The 17,364-nt window shown below is 42.0% G+C and overlaps 1 protein-coding gene across 4 annotated transcripts in view; it reads left to right on the forward strand.

The window, feature by feature from the left end:
* The window catches only part of pfkpa (phosphofructokinase, platelet a), a 119,383-nt gene that overhangs the window by 68,458 nt on the left and 33,561 nt on the right, over nt 1-17,364 (forward strand). For all 4 annotated transcript variants that reach the window (XM_059971919.1, XM_059971917.1, XM_059971916.1 and 1 more), the window contains exons 12-15: nt 4,147-4,216; nt 4,650-4,796; nt 7,833-7,903; nt 10,023-10,110. In XM_059971919.1, the coding sequence (XP_059827902.1) occupies nt 4,147-4,216; nt 4,650-4,796; nt 7,833-7,903; nt 10,023-10,110 (376 nt within the window). The remainder of the gene's footprint in view (nt 1-4,146; nt 4,217-4,649; nt 4,797-7,832; nt 7,904-10,022; nt 10,111-17,364) is intronic.

Below are 17,364 nucleotides of genomic sequence, written 5' to 3' on the forward strand. Positions count from 1 at the left end.
TATAGTTGTCCTCTCAGTTTTGTCCTTCCCTCTGCTTCTGTTGGCTGTCTGGATGATGGTTGTGGACTGCTTGTCACATCATTGGCCAAACTTCCAGACATTGGTTTATGCTACTTCAACACCACAAGGCAATTTCTCACGTAAACTCCGGCAGATTGTTCCGGAAACGCGTAAAATGCTGGATGAACTCAGCAGGCCAGGCAGCATCTATGGAAGAAAGAGTACAGTTGATGTTTTGGGCCAAGGTCCTTCAGCAGAACCGGAGGGGAAAAAAGAGATTAAGAGTAGAGTTAAAGGGGGGGGGGGGGGAGGGAAGGAAGGGAGAGCTGTACTCTGTTCCATGGATGCTGCCTGGCCTGCTGAGTTCCTCCAGCATTTTTTGAGTGTTTAGCTTGGATTTCCAGCATCTGCTGTTTGAGATTGTTTGGGATTTGACCCATGGTTAAGCTGACGACTCAGGGTCTCTTACATTGTAAGATCCCACTCTTGAATGCTCACAAGCTGCTTAAGATTTTTAAAAGATATCTTAAAACTATCTCTGGTAGTTAAAAGCATTTTAAAAACTATTGAAATGAATGTCACAAGATAAAGATACATTTTAAAACTAATGAAATTAATTGCAAATACAAAGTACTAAAGCATCATCTGCCCATTCTGGTTCCCCTCTTGCCCCTTCTCACCTGCCTATCAACTGTCTCTAGTGCCCCTCCTCCATTGTTTTCAGCCATGGTCCACTCTCCTCTCCTATCATATCCCCCCTCCTTCAGCCCTTCACCTTTTCCACTTAGCACCTTTCAGCTTCTCAATTCACCCCACCTTCCCCCACCCACCCACCTTCACCCTCACTTGGCTTAATGTATCCCCTGCCAGCTCCCTCAGTTCCTTCCCAGTCCTGATGAAGGGCCTCGACCCAAAGATTCTGACTGACTGACCTGCTGAGTTTCTCCACCATTTTTCACGTGTTACTCTGGACCGCAGAGTCTCTTGTGTTTAAGTATTAAGAGTCATAGAGAGGGTGCCTACTTGTGTTTACCTTTTCCCACAAATATATCCGGATGCCTTGGGCTGTCAGTCACGTATCAGTATGCTGTAATGTAGAGCTGGTGAGCTTAGTGAGGAGTACATCATGCTGCCTTCCTCAGCACATCAGTTCTGCGCAGGACTTGATATTTGACTGCAAAATTCGTGCAGACATTCGTATATGTGAACATTTGACCTCTCGCGCGGTTCACGTTTGCATGCTTGGCTAGGAATTTGTGGAAGACTTGGATTTCCTTTTGAGCCCTTCCCAAAGTGCTCGAAAGGATAGATACTGAAAATCAGTGATAGAAATAAAAAACCATTGGGAATACTGAGCAGGTCAAGCAGACACTGTACATTGTTCTTCTGCACAAACACTGGCTTTAGAGAACACTTCTAGTTGGGCTGCAAGGTGTGACCCTGGGCACTGTGACTTGACTTCCCCATCCCCTTATCCAAACCTTTCAGGTTTTGACCTTGAGCAACACCTGATCTTCTGATGTGGGACATTGCAGCCGTTTGGGCTCAATGTTGAAAGTAGAGCACAAGTAATGCAACAAAGGAATGAGACCTTTGACCCACAATGCTTGTGTCAACGTTGATGCCAATTTGAACTAATCTCATCTGCCTGCACGCAGTTTCTAGCCCTCCTGCTGTCCCCTGCCTCTTCATGTGCCTTCCAAAATGCCTCTTAAAAGTTGCTATGTTATATTACCCCTGGCTGTCCATTCCAGGCACCCACCACTCTCTGCATAGTAATTTTGCTTCACAAATCTTCAAATTTCCCCTCTCACCTTGCACATGCTGGCTGTTAATTGACATTACTACCCTTGGGCAAAAGACTATCTTCCACATCTGTGCTCTCATAATTTTCTTATCAAGTCACCCTCGCGCTTCCAACATCTCTGATAGCTGATACCCTCTCATCCAGGCAACATGTTGATGAACATATTCAGCTACATCTCCAAAGCCTCCATCTTTCTCTCAATGTGGCAACCAGAAGTTCACGTAGACGTCTAAGTGTGGCCAAACCAAAGTTCTGTATAGCTGCAACATGTCTTCCAAGTATTATACTCAGTGCCATTGCTAATAATGCCAGATATGCTGTATACCTTCTTTACTGCCCCATCTACTTGTGTTGCAATATTTAGGAAGCTATGGACTTGCATCCAAATAAATCTCTATACATCAGTGTTTCAGTAGCCCTGCCATTTACTGTGTACTTTCCTCTTGCATTTGACCTCCCAAACTGCAACACTTAATTAAACTTCATCCACCAGTTCTCTACCCAGATTTCCAACTGATCGATATTTTGCTGTATAATCTAACAAACTTCCTTAACATGTAGAACTCTGACATTTTCTATCATTTCCAAGTTTACTGAGCAGCCCATTTACGTTTTCATCAATATCACAAACACTAAGTCTCTGGGCAGTCATCCACTGGTCACTGACCTCCAATCAGAAAAATACCCCTTCACCACTATCTTCTGTGGCCAACTAATTTTGAATGCAATCTACCATGTCACTGTGTATTCCTTAATCTTCCGGATCACCTGCTGTGTGGGACCATCTTGAATGCTTTGATTTCAACATTTTCAGTTAGCTTACCACCCCAGTCTTGAATTTCACAAGCAGCATATATTTTTCTTAACTTTTCTGATATCTTCAGATTCCTTCAGGAGGAGCTTCTATAGCCAGGAGGTGGTGAATCTGTGGAATTTACTGTCACAGGTGGCTGTGGAGGTCAAGTTGTATTTAAAACAGAGGTTGATAAGTTCTCTATTAGTAAGGATGTCAAAGGTTACGAGGAGAAAGCAGGAGAATGGAGTGGAGGGATAATCAGCCATGATGGAATGGTGCAGCAGAGTTGATGGGCCAAATGGCCTAATTCTGCTTCTATCTCTTATGGTCCAGTTTAATTTGTTTCTCTCTTTCTCAGATGCTGCTTTTCTTGTTCTGCAGCCTTCACCACATTTTGTCACCGGGCACCACAAGACTTGTGTTACTCGGCCTCACCCTGTCACAGACCTTCGCTCTATTTCCTCTCTGCCCTTCCCCATTTTCTCCCCTCCCCTACTTCCTTTATCTGCAAATTTAATTGTATTTATTTCCAACTTCATCCAGCCCCAGTGTAAGGCCATCAACCTGAAACATTAACGCAAGATTCTGCAGATGTCAGAAATCCTGAGCAACACACACACACACCAAATGATGGAAGAGCACAGCAGGTCGGGCAGCGTCCATGAGAGGAATAATGAGTTAGCAATTCAGAAACGTTGATGGTTTATTTGTCTCCATGGATGCTTCCTGACCTGCTGTCATTTCAGGCTGAGACCTTTCATTAGGAACTAAATCTTAAGCTGAAATATTAACTTTATTTCTCTTTTCCACGGATGCTGTTTGACCTGCCTAGTGCTTTTTTAACAGCATTTTCTTTACTTCAGATTCTTAGCATTTGCAGCAGTTTGTTCTTGGCATGGAGTTGAAACTTTAGGTTGGAGATCACTCATCAAATCTTGAGTTATTGACCCAAAATATCAACAGTCTGCATGGATGTCACCTTGGCTAATGACATCCATCTGTTAGCCACCTCTTGTATATTTGCACATAGGTTTTAGCCCAGGTGAAAGTTTTTATTTGTTAATATTCCTGTTGGATGCTTTGACATTTGAAATCAAATTTGTTGTTGAATGCTCAATTTGCATAATGTATATGTTCTTAAATCTAATTGGTATTGAAATTTGCACTGGATAAATATTTAAAGCCCAAAGGAAAGCTCTTTCGCACAGCACATCTCTATCAGCAGTGATTAGATAGACTAATCCCACCTGCCACCTTTGTGCTGGTGGTGCAGCGTTCAAGGTGTTTATCCAAGTACAGTTATGTGTGATGAGAGTCTCTACCTTCACCAACCTTTCACCTGATGAGTTGCAAACCCCCACTACCGTGTGGGTATTGTTTTCTCAACAGCTCTCTAGTTGACTTACCTTAATTGCCTTGTAACTAATTACGCTAATGATGTGTCCTCAGTTATTCTCTGCTAGTTTAGTTGTCTGGTCTTTCAGATCGTTGATTAAAATAGCAATGTGGCTTTTGCTTACCCCTTTGTTATTTTTGCCTGCAGGAGTTTTGAGAATAATTTAAATACTTACAAGACTTTGGCACATAGGAAAATCCCAACCCAGCAACCTGCAGTAAGTGCACATTGCATTGTAATTCATAACGATATATAATTTACTTTTGAGCACTAAGCAACCTTCTGCAGGAACTCAGCATGGAGAGCGGAGGAAGTAATTGTCGACGTTTCGGGTCAAAACTCTGCATTGGGGCATGTATAACGGGGAATTCTTTCCCCTTCACCCTGTATATCTGCTGCTTGACCTGCTGAGTTCATCCAGCAGGCTGTTTCTTGTTCCAGATTGGAGTACCTGCCATCTTGGATTTATTTTTAAGCTTTTTTAAAAATCTAATTCAGTTTTTAATTGCTAGTGACTATTGGTACATGTAAGAACGAGATCTAATGTTAGATGAGCTGCTGTCTTGCAGCCATTGATCAAAGTCAACTTCTACCTCGTTTGCATGTATGACATTTTCACAATCCCTTTTCTTCTTTTCTGTTGCCTACAGAACCAATTCAATGTTGCCATCCTTAATGTGGGAGCTCCAGCTGCAGGCATGAATGCGGCTGTCCGCTCTGCAGTGAGAACAGGCATCTCCGAAGGGCACAGAATGCTAGCGGTCACTGATGGGTTTGACGGCTTTATAAAGGGGAATGTGAGTTTCCCTATTGTTTATGCGCATTTCATGCAGTTAATGTGAGGCCTTGCATGGGTAATTTGCTTTTCCTCCCAGTTTTCATGAATTGATTTTGATCCATATGTTCTTTGTGAACTAATTCAGCCTCTTCAGTGATCTCAGTGGCTTAATGGGTCAATATTTGTCTCTTTAAAGTAACATCCTGAATAAGAAACATCTAGGTGAGAATGTGAATCATCAAGGCACAGTAGGCTATGAAAAAGTACTGGTAAATACAGTTATAGATAGGTTATTCATGGTCAACATAAACATGATAATCTAAAGGGCTTTTTCTGTGACTTATGACTATGATGCTATAATGGGCAGTTGGTTATATGAGGCTACTTATCATGTTCGAGTGTTTGAGCAAGAAGATAAAGAAAAACGTAATTTCTATTCGTGCAAAATTCAGAACGCTGTAGTGCTTCGTTCGTTCCACACTAACCTGTGCAATTGAATGTTGGAAGATATCAAAGCAAAATGGGGGAAGACTGAAAGTTGCAGAAAAGTTTTTCTTGAGAAGAATGATGAAAATATTGTGGAAGGCCAGAGTAAGTGTTGTGAAAATCCAGAATGAAAAAAGAGCTGATATGATCAATCTGGAGATGGCAGCTGGAATTTCTGGGATATCTTCTGAGGAAAGAGAAGCCCAAACATCTTGTGGTGACGGGCAAAATTGTTGGAAGAAAAAGTCACAGTTGACAGCACAAGACATTCATGAGTTGTATCAAGGGATGGACAGGCAGAAGTTTTGGCCAGCTTAATTAAAACTTCTCAGAATAAAGACAGATAGAAGACCATGATCGGTCAACCCATTCGACCTGGCACATGATGATGATGATGACGTATCATTCAGTGGTTCTTAGATTTGTGCAGCACACAAACAGATCCTTTTGGTTCACCATGGACGTCCATGTTAACCGTGATGCTTGTCAATCAATGCTAATTCTACTTGCCTGCATAAGGCCCATATTCCTCTGTCTCTCCTATCTCAGAACCTGTCCAAGAAGCTTTTAAATATTTTAATTGCTTTTGCCTCCACTATCTCCTCTGGCAACATTTCCACATCCGCACCAACCTCTGTGTAGAAAAAGTTCCTCTCACGTCCCTTTTAAATCTTTCCCGAGTTGTGGATGTTGAATCGTTATGTGCACTCAACCTTGATTTAGATGTTTCAACTGAGCACAGGGACTCGAAAGGTTATGGGAGTCATGCAGAAAAATGGGGCAAAAATCAGATACACCATAACCTTCTTAAAGGGTGGATCAGCCTTGAAAGAAAATGTATCAATATTTCTCTCATTTTGTACTTTCTCATGCCTTTATATATGTGTTTAGTGGGTAGGGAGTAGAAGACTTGTGTTGTCTGTGAGGGAGAGCAGGGGCCACACTTTCTGTAGAGTGGGGAACAGGAGATCAAAACTAGTCTTTTGTGTGAATGCGAAGCAGGATTCTTGAATTCTGTTCTCTATGGGATGAGGAACAGAGTATTGCTGTCTAGTGTTTTCATTGGAGGTCAGAGCTGGGAGCATGGCTTGGGTACTGTCATCAATAGCACAAAGAGATAAGGGAGTTATTGGAATTGGGTTGCCTGTCGGTGGAAAGGGTATTGAATTTCTTTTGGCATCTGTGCGAGCAGCCTGAAGTTAGTTTCACAGCAAGGATGTTGGTAAGTAAAGTGCACAGGAGGCATACTTCCATGGTTGGCATAGAGGATTATGATGAAATTTAGTGGCAAAATGATAATACCCTCAAAATCTTTGTCTGGGTAGTGATGTCTTCTCATGGGCACTACTTGGAGAATTCAATTGCTGTTTTTCTTGAGTTGAGTAGAGGTAGATCAGAAAGGCAAATGAGGTCAGAGTTGGAAAGGTGATAAAGCATAGGCCATAAGACATAGAAGCAGAATTGGGCCATTCAGCCCATCATCTGCTCTGCAATTTCATCATGGCTGATCCCGGATCCCACTCAATCCCATACACCTGCCTTCTCACAATATTGTTTGATGCCCTGATCGATCAGTTAACAGTTAACTTCCACCTTAAATATACCCACGGACTTTGCCTCCAACGCAATTTGTGGCAGAACATTCCACAGATTCAGTACTCTCTGGCAGAAAAATTTCCTCCTTACTTCTGTTCTAAAAGGTTGCCTGTCAGTTTTGAGGTTGTGTCATTTAGTCCTGGACACCCCCACCATAGGAAACATCTGATCCACATCTACCTTATCTAGTCCTTTCTACATTAGATAGGTGATGGAATATCATATCAGTGGCTAAGTTGGGATCAGGGTATTTAGACAGGGTGAGGTTTATGGAAATTGCATCACGTCACAAGAGTGGGTTCGTAGCAAGAAATGTCAGTTCATGCTTTTCAACCCAGAAATGCACACCATGGTCTCCATCCTCAGTAAAATTTGATTTTTCAATTATACCCAGTTGAAATTTCTAGGCAAGCGAGTCCCTAGTGTCAGGGCTGAAATGGCTATCACGAGATGGCACAGTTTCCAGGTGCTGGGGAGTAGGTACAGAGGAGATGTCGGGTAATTTTTTTTTTACACAGAGAGTGGTGATTGCGTGGAATGGGCTGCTGGCAGTGGTGGTGGAGGCGGATACGATAGGTTCTTTTAAGAGACTCCTGGATAGGTACATGGAGCTTAGAAAAATAGAGGGCTATGGGTGAGCCTAGTTATTTCTAAGGTAAGGTCATGTTCGGCACAACTTTGTGGGCTGAAGGGCCTGTATTTGTGGTGTAGGTTTTTCTATGTTTCTAAGTGGAAACTGGGTAACTTCTCCATCACATAGCCACTTCCATGGAGATGGTAACTGATCTCTCAACAGGAGAGACTGAAATCCGCTCAGTGCCGTGACTCTCGGCTGGATGATATACTTAATAGCCTCGAAGATGGGGAAGTAAGAACAGGAAAAGTAGTCATCAATGTTGAAAGGTTTTGAAATGTGTATGTATATAGAATGTATTCCATTCCTATAATTCTCCTTTTTCTTTTCCTCCCACAGATCAAAGAAATTAAATGGGGTGATGTTGGTGGATGGACTGGCCAAGGTGGTTCCCTTTTGGGTACCAAACGGTAAATACAGGGCTGACACCAGCCTATGTGTAGTCAATTCTGAGTGGATAGAAATGTAAATTGTCCTCCTTTGAGAATGATGGTTGGAATAATCATAGTATCACTATTGAACGGATTGTGATATTAATGGAAAGGATTGATCAATGCAGCAGCAAACACAGAAGAAATTATGCAGCCAATGACCTGATGCAGGATTTTGATTTACAATGCCAACAATTCCTTTCTCCCCTCGGAGGCTGCACCCACCCTGGATATTCTGTCTTGTCCCCTCACCCATGAGCCTGAAGATTAAAAAAGCCTGAAAGCATGCACTACTAGGCTTAAAGACAAGTTCAATCCCACCCCTTTATAATAAGGTGGAATTTTGATTTCAATTTCCATTGTTATGATTGTGCACCTTGTTTGTGCACTAGCACTGCTCTTTTTTGATAGGTTTTATACTTTATTTTCCATTGCTGTTATTTTTTTCTTATTCTGGCTCCGCACTGTCTAATAATTTGATCTGTATGAACAATGTGCAAGGCACACGCTTTTCACTGTCTACTGCCTGCTACACTGTTGGCATTTTGGGCAGCAATGGAGCCCTCCATTTCTGGCAGTGTATAGGGCTTCCTTCCTAGGGTCAGTAGCTTAGTTTTTACTACACTCGATCATGCAAGTTCTGTGTGGAGACTCGGGAATACCATCGCACTCAGATGTAGAAGGATTTGTTCTGTTTTTACCAGTCAGGGTTGTTAGCCCTGAGCTGAACCCCTGAAGACCATTGGATCACTCTTAGTCTGGTCTCTACCTTTTGGCCTGTTTGACATGAGTGACCCTACTAAGAGCCAAAGCATAAAGCCCTGACTCCATCCAGTGTAGCTCTCCAGGCCATTGATGCCCGCAGGCCTCCAAACACTGCGAAAAGGTCGTGGTCCACTTGGAGGTGTACCTTGGTACATATGACAATGATAAACTAATACCAATATAATGCTGTCCCAGCCCTGAGTTCCGCTTGTAGATTGTTTGTGGTTCTACATTCCAGCATCTCCACTCTCTTATCCAGCATCTGTTTCAGTTTCTGTGGCAGACCATCATAGCTCATGAGTCTAAGCCCAAAAGCCTTGAGTGCAACCAACTGTACATCAAACTATGCCAACCAGTGCTCTCTTCATGGGATCGTCAGTGAAGGGTGGGCAGTGGGGTATGCCTTGGAGTTCCCTTTGTGGTGGCAACTGTGAGTCTGGGCTTTAGGATGTGGGAAGTCGGGGTAGGAAGAAGACAGGATAGTCCTTCATGTGGTGTGCGAGCAGGACTGGAGACTTGCTGATGGCAAGGTTCATATTGGGAGGGAAGTAAAGACTGGTGATACATTGGGAGATGGGGTCAGTAAGGTGAGAGGATAGAAGAATGCAGCGACTGGAGTGCTTAACTCACCTGTGAGCCTTCTAGTTTGATGTAGCGGGATTAAGAGTCCCCATGACAAACTCCCCAAGGCAACTTGCTCCGTTTTCCACATAAGGAATGACATCATCACCTGTGTCATGTGACCACAATTTGCTCCACGTTAAAATCACCTCTCAGTTACTGGACACCAAAGAAATATTTGTTAAGAAATTGAGTTTTGACTCAACCCTTTTGAATTGATGTCATGCCATCAGCTCGACTTCATTTCTGTCCTTATTATTTTTGGGGCTTTGGTTACATCAAATTGTGCTTGACCCATCTCTAGATTGAGGCCTTGTGTGCATAGACACCAAATGGCCTCCCAAACCTCCCACTGCGATGTGTTGTGAGAGAGAACCATTTTGTTCCTCAGCAGATGGATTCAAAATGACAGCCAAACCTGAGAATGGTTCCGGTCTCGCGATGGCGGTAGATGATTGGGATAGCGTGGGTGCTGCAGCATTAGAAATGAACCCGAACCCCCAACACTCAAGCTGCTTTGGGCATGTTTTCAATGACCAAAACAGCACTCAGTAGTGCATTCAAATTGCTTTTTGTTTTATGGAAACTGTGCATGAGCAAGAGATGTGTGTTCTTTTTTATTGGATTTACACAGATGAATCCAATGTCAGTTATTTCAGTTGTAGGTCAAGAACCACTGTTTCTGACACATCTTTTTGCCGGCTTTTAACAGCACCCTTCCTGTTAACAACTTGAAAGCTCTTGCTGATCAGATCCGTTTGCATAACATCAGTGCTCTGCTGTTGATTGGTGGCTTTGAGGTATGTGCGACCTTCCTCTTCTCAAATTCCTCAAATAAATTGTGTAATTATTAGTGAAATAGAGATTTTATGCAGAACCCTACTTCACTTTATAAAAAAGGAAATCAGATATCAGTGACACAAAGGACGATATTCTTATTTTTTTTAAATGCTTTTTGCAGTCAGTTGCACTTGTTTAATATTGTAGCCTTGTAGAGTAAATACTATAAAAATGAATATATTCCCTAGACTACAATATTTATTTCAATCATTACCAATACAATTACCCCAGAAGTTTTTTCAAGAGTTAAACAAATATGTGAGGAAATTTCTCTGGAAAGGTAAGATGTCAAGAATATCGTTGGAAAAATTGACATGGAAATTTGATCTAGGAGGATTACAACTTCCAAATTTTAAGAATTATTATAAAGCAAATCAACTTAGATTTATTGCATCTTTTTTCGAGAAAGATAAACTGGCATGGATTAGAATAGAACTAGATAAAATAGGAGAAAACGTACCGGAAGATTTTATATACAAATGGGAATCTAAATGGATACGGGAAAAGAAAGAACCTCCTATATTAAAACATTTGATTGACTTATGGAATCAGATAAATGTTGATGATGAGACAAAAAAATCTTTATTAGCAAAGAGATCTTTAATTCAAAATAGACATTCCTTTCACAATGGACAATCAACTTTTATATAATTGGATTCAAAAAGGGATTAGATATATAGGGAATTGTTTTGAAGGAGGTATATTAATGTCATTTGATCAATTAAAGAATAAATATAAAGTATCAAGTAACACTTTATTTTGTTACTTTCAATTAAGGGCTTATTTAAGAGAAAAATTAGGTCAAACAATGTTATTGCCTAAACCTAATGAAATAGAAATTTTAATTCAAAAAGGAATTTATATCTTGTATGTATAATTTGATTCAAAAGCAGGCAATTAAACAAGGAATCCATAAGTCAAGACAAAAATGGGAAAGTGATTTGAATATTAAAATTGAAGAAACAAATTGGTCAAGACTATGTCTTGATAGTATGACAAATACAATAAATGTTCGGTTAAGATTAGTGCAGTATAATTTTCTACATCAATTATATATTACACCACAAAAAATAAATAAATTAAATCCAAATTTATCGGATCAGTGTTTCCGATGTAACCAGGAAACTGGTACTTTTATACATTCGACATGGTCTTGCTCTAAAATTCAACCTTTTTGGACAAATTTAAGACTTTTACTGGAACAAATTACAGGAACACAATTTCCTCATAATCCAATATTATTCTTACTAGGTGATATTGAAGGGATAAAACCGAAACTCAAACTAAATAAATATCAGAAAGAATTTATAAAAATTGCACTGGCAGTAGCCAAAAAAGCTATTGCATTTACTTGGAAATCGGATACATATGTAAGTATAGACTCTTGGAAGAAAGAAATCTATGGCTGTATTCCATTAGAAAAAATTACTTATAATTTAAGAGATAAATATGAAACATTTCTGAAAATTTGGAGCCCTTATTTACAAAAGACAGGATTAAATATATAGATGCTCTGAAGATTAAACAATTGGTTATTTGGGGAAAGAAATAAATATACATATTAAAGTTATTACGAATTCCATGGAGCGTGTGGGGATCTTCCAACAACCAGGCACTCCTTCTTTCTTTTTTTCTCTTTTTTTTCTATAGGGCAGTTAGGGGGGGAGGGGTTAAGGGGAGGGGGGAAGGGTTATATACATTTTTTTTTCATTCTTTACTTTGTAACTACTTAAAAATGCAATAAAAAAAGTTTTCAAAAAAAAAATTGTAGCCTTAAATTGAGGAGAAAGTAGAAATCTTTGTTTCTTCCTATTATGAAAAACATGTGTATACTTCAAATGCTCTTAGCCCAACTTTACCTATATATTCAAATAATGGAAAATATCCTTTTACCTGTTCTTCAACCCCATCCATTTTCACCCCCTAATTTTCCACCACTTTTGCATTCCCCAATGCTCATATTAACCATATAACAATCACAGCACAGAAACAGGCCATCTTGGCCCTCCTAGTCCATGCCGAACCCTTAATCTCACCTAGTCCCACCTACCTGCACTCAGCCCATAACCCTCCACTCCTTTCCTGTCCATATACCTATCCAATTTTACCTTAAATGACACAACTGAACTGGCCTCTACTACTTCTACAGGAAGCTCATTCCACACAGCTATCACTCTTTGAGTAAAGAAATACCCCCTCGTGTTTCCCTTAAACTTCTGCCCCCTAACTCTCAAATCATGTCCTCTAGTTTGAATCTCCCCTACTCTCAATGGAAACAGCCTGTTCACGTCAACTCTATCTATCCCTCTCAAAAGTTTAAATACCTCGATCAAATCCCCCCTCAACATTCTACGCTCCAATGAATAGAGACCTAACTTGTTCAACCTTTCTCTGTAACTTAATTGCTGAAACCCAGGTAACATCCTAGTAAATCGTCTCTGCACTCTCTCTAATTTATTGATATCTTTCCTATAATTCAGTGACCAGAACTGCACATAATATTCCAAATTTGGCCTTACCAATGCCTTGTACAACTTTAGCATTACATCCCAACTTCTGTACTCAATGCTTTGATTTATAAAGGCCAGCGTTCCAAAAGCCCTCTTCACCACCCTATCTACATGAGACTCCACTTTCAGGGAACTATGCACAGTTATTCCTAGATCTCTCTGTTCCTCTGCATTCCTCAATGCCCTACCATTTACTCTGTATGTTCTATTTGGATTATTCCTGCCAAAATGTAGAACCTCACACTTCTCAGCATTAAACTCCATTTGCCAACGTTCAGCCCATTCTTCTAACCGGCATAAATCTCCCTGCAAGCTTTGAAAATCCACCTCATTATCCACAACACCTCCTACCTTAGTATCATCGGCATACTTACTAATCCAATTTACCACCCCATCATCCAGATCATTTATGTATATTACAAACAACATTGGGCCCAGAACAGATCCCTGAGGCACCCCGCTAGTCACCGGCCTCCATCCCGATAAACAATTATCCACCACTACTCTCTGGCATCTCCCATCTAGCCACTGTTGAATCCATTTTATTACTCCAGCATTAATACCTAACGACTGAACCTTCTTAACTAACCTTCCATGTGGAACTTTGTCAAAGGCTTTGCTGAAGTCCATATAGACTACATCCACTGCCTTACCCTCGTCAACATTCCTCGTAACTTTTTCAAAAAATTCAATAAGTTTTGTCAAACATGACCTTCCACGCACAAATCCATGCTGGCTACTTCTAATCAGATCCCGTCTATCCAGATAATTATAAATACTATCTCTAAGAATACTTTCCATTAATTTACCCACTACTGATGTCAAACTGACAGGTCTATAATTGCTAGGCTTCCTTCTAGAACCCTTTTTAAACAATGGAACCACATGAGCAATACGCCAATCCTCCGGCACAATCTCCGTTTCTAATGACATATTAAAGATCTCTGTCAGAGCTCCTGCTATTTCTACACAAACTTCCCTCAAGGTCCTGGGGAATATCCTGTCAGGACCCGGAGATTTATCCACTTTTAAATTTCTTAAAAGCGCCAGTACCTCCACCTCTTTAATTGTCGTAGGTTCCATAACTTCCTTATTTGTTTCCCACACCTTAGACAATTCAATATCCTTCTCCTTAGTGAATACCGAAGAGAAGAAATCGTTCAAAATCTCTCCCATCTCCTTCGGTTCCACACATAGCTGACCACTCTGATTCTCTAAGGGGCCAATTTTATCCCTCACTATCCTCTTGCTTTTAATATAACTGTAGAAACCTTTCGGATTTACTTTCACCTTATTAGCCAAACCAACCTCGTATCTTCTTTTAGCTTTTCTAATCTCTTTCTTAAGATTCCTTTTACATTCTTTATATTCCTTGAGCAATTCCTTTACTCCATGCTGCCTATATCTATTGTAGACATCCCTCTTTATCTGAACCAAATTTCTAATATCCCTTGAAAACCATGGTGCTCTCAAACCTTTAACCTTTCCTTTCACCCTAACAGGAACATAAAGATTCTGTACCCTCATAATTTCACCCTTAAATGACCTCCATTTCTCTATTACATCCTTCCCATAAAACAACTTGACCCAATCCACTCTCTCTAAATCCCTTCGCATCCCCTCAAAGTTAGCCTTTCTCCAATCAAAAATCTCAACTCTAGGTCCAGTCCTGTCCTTCTCCATAATTATATTGAAGCTAATGCTATTGTGATCACTGGACCCGAAGTGCTCCCCAACACATACATCTGTCAGCTGACCTATCGCATTCCCTGACAGGAGATCCAACACTGCCCCATCTCTAGTCGGTACTTCTATGTATTGTTGCAAAAAACTATCCTGCACACATTTCACAAACTCTAAACCATCCAGCCCTTTTACAGAATGAGCTTCCCAGTCTACGTGTGGAAAATTAAAATCTCCCACAATCACCACTTTGTGTTTACTACAAATATCTGCTATCTCCTTACACATTTGCTCTTCCAACTCACGCGCCCCATTAGGTGGCCTATAATACACTCCTATCAGTGTTACTGCACCTTTCCCATTCTTCAATTCCACCCAAATGGTCTCCCTAGAGGAGCTCTCTAATCTATCTTTCCAAAGCACCGCCATAAGATTTTCTCGGACAAGCAATGCAACACCTCCTCCTCTGGCCCCTCCTACTCTATCACACCTGAAGCAACTAAATCCAGGAATATTTAGTTGCCAATCACACCCTTCCTGCAACCATGTTTCACTAATAGCTACAACATCATAATTCCAGGTATCAATCCACGCTTTAAGCTCATCCACCTTTCTTACAATGCTCCTAGCATTAAAATAGATACAGTTAAGATACTCTCCATCTCCTCCTCTCTTTCCATCCCTAACAATGCATTCAAATTTATTATCCTTTTCTTTCTTCTCCCCTACATCTTCGGGCTGAGCGCATCCCTTCTCCATCACCTGCCTTTCCTCCCTCACACACTGTCTATTTACTTGCTCCACTGGTGAACTAACCTCCTCTCCAATAGTCTCCTCAAATAGTCTCCTGCCCCCCCCATCTTACTAGTTTAAAGTCCGCCCTGTAGCCCTAGCAAACCTCCCCGCTAGGATATTGGTCCCCCCACGATTCAAGTGTAACCCGTCCTTCTTGAACAGGTCACTTCTGCCCCAGAAGAGGTCCCAATGATCCAGAAACTTGAATCCCTGCCCCCTGCTCCAATCCCACAGCCACGCATTCATCCTCCACCTAATTCTATTCCTACTCTCACTGTCGTGTGGCACAGGCAGTAATCCCGAGATTACTACCTTTGCAGTCCTTCTTAACTGCCTTCCTAACTCCCTATACTCTCGTTTCAGGACCTCTTCCCCTTTCCTTCCTATGTCATTGGTACCTACATGTACCAAGACCTCTGGCTCTTCACCCTCCCACTTCAGGATATATTGGACGCGATCAGAAACGTCCCGAACCCTGGCACCAGGGAGGCAAATTACCATCCGGGACTCCCGGTCACCTCCACAGAAACGCCTGTCTGAGCCCCTGACTATTGAGTCCCTATTACTATGGACCTCTTTCTTCTAACCCTACCCTTCTGAGCTACAGGGCTGTCCTCTGTGCCGGAGGCCCGGCCACTGTCACTCCCACCAGGTAGGCTGTCCCCCCCAACAGTACTCAAACATGAGTATTTATTGTCAAGGGGTACAGCCACTGGGGTACTCTCTAGTACCTGCCTCTTCCCCTTCCTGACTGTAACCCACCTATCTGCCTCCCGTGGTCCCGGAGTGACCACCTGCCTGTAACTCCTCTCTATCACCTCCTCACTCTCCCTGACCAGGCGAAGGTCATCGAGCTGCAGCTCCAGTTCCCTAACTCGGACCCTCAGGAGCTGCAGTTCGGCGCACCTGGCGCAGATGTGGACGTCCGGGAGGCTCGGAGACTCCAGGATCTCCCACATCTGACACCGAGAACAACAAGCTGCCCTCACACTCATACTCCCAAATAACTGAAAATACAAGAACTAAAAGTTAAGCCTACTGTGCCCTCTTCCGCCTAAGCCCTCTGAGCCCAAGCCCTACACTCTGCGCCCGGCTCACTCCGCTGCCCGCTTCTTAAGGCGGCGTTCTTTATATATCTTCCCTCCTTCCCGGGCCTCCTTCACGCGCCTGCGCATTCCCGCCTCTCAGAACTCCGATCTAAGAAGCAATTGGACAATTTGAAAATGGCCGCCGCCGCACTTCCTCTCAAGCCTCGCTGTCCTCTTCCAAAAGAGAACTACCTCACTCAGTATCTCCTTTATATATCTTCCCTCCTTCACGTGCCTGCGCAGTCCCGCCTCTCAGAACTCCGATCTGAGAAGCAATTGGACAATTTGAAAATGGCCGCCGCCGCACTTCCTCTCAAGCCTCGCTGTCCTCTTCCAAAGAGAACTACCTCACTCAGTATCTCCTTTATATATCTTCCCCCCTTCCAGGGCCTCCTTCACGCGCCTGCGCAGTCTCGCCTCTCAGAACTCCGATCTGAACTATTACTGCAACAAGATTCTTTTAATGATGTTAATAATAAATGTTGCTGAGTAGGTCCTCAGGGAAGCTCCTCAACCAATATGACCCACATGTATATGCAAATTCTGGCTTGGCGCTGAACTGAGTCGAAAGCAGTAAGCACTGAATTTGGCCATGTACAGAGGTTTTATGTTACCCCGTAAGTGCTGCTAAGTCTCTTTGAGCAATCCACAGAGGGAGGGTTCAAACTTTACAGCCTACCATTTGGCACAATTTTCACAAATATTTAGTTAATAAGCTGCATACAATTTGCAAAGACTGGGCTTTAGCAGATGTGCTGGAAATTTGGAATGGCGACAGAATGTATCATTGAATCACTGAAAAGGAGCCTATTCAGCCCATCAAACTGCAACCAGCACAGTGTGAGGATCCCAGCCTAGATGAAGGGCCTTGACTCAAAGCATTGACCTCCATAGATGCTGCCTGACCTGTTGAGCTCCCTCGGTTTTTTGTGTCTTGCAGTGTAAAGAGCAACTTATCTTGTCCCACAAGCCCACCTTCACCCTAGTTACTTATCCCCAACCTTGCTAAATGTTGCAGTTGAATCCAGCTGTACTTCCATACACCAACCCATCACTGTTCTAAATAAGTTTAATGTTCACATCACTTTTGGCATATGTATTGTAGAAAAGTAAATGAGTCGGGAGTTTACTGAAGGGA

The sequence above is a fragment of the Hypanus sabinus genome, chromosome 6 (assembly GCF_030144855.1).
Source record: "Hypanus sabinus isolate sHypSab1 chromosome 6, sHypSab1.hap1, whole genome shotgun sequence".
Lineage (NCBI taxonomy): Eukaryota > Metazoa > Chordata > Chondrichthyes > Myliobatiformes > Dasyatidae > Hypanus > Hypanus sabinus.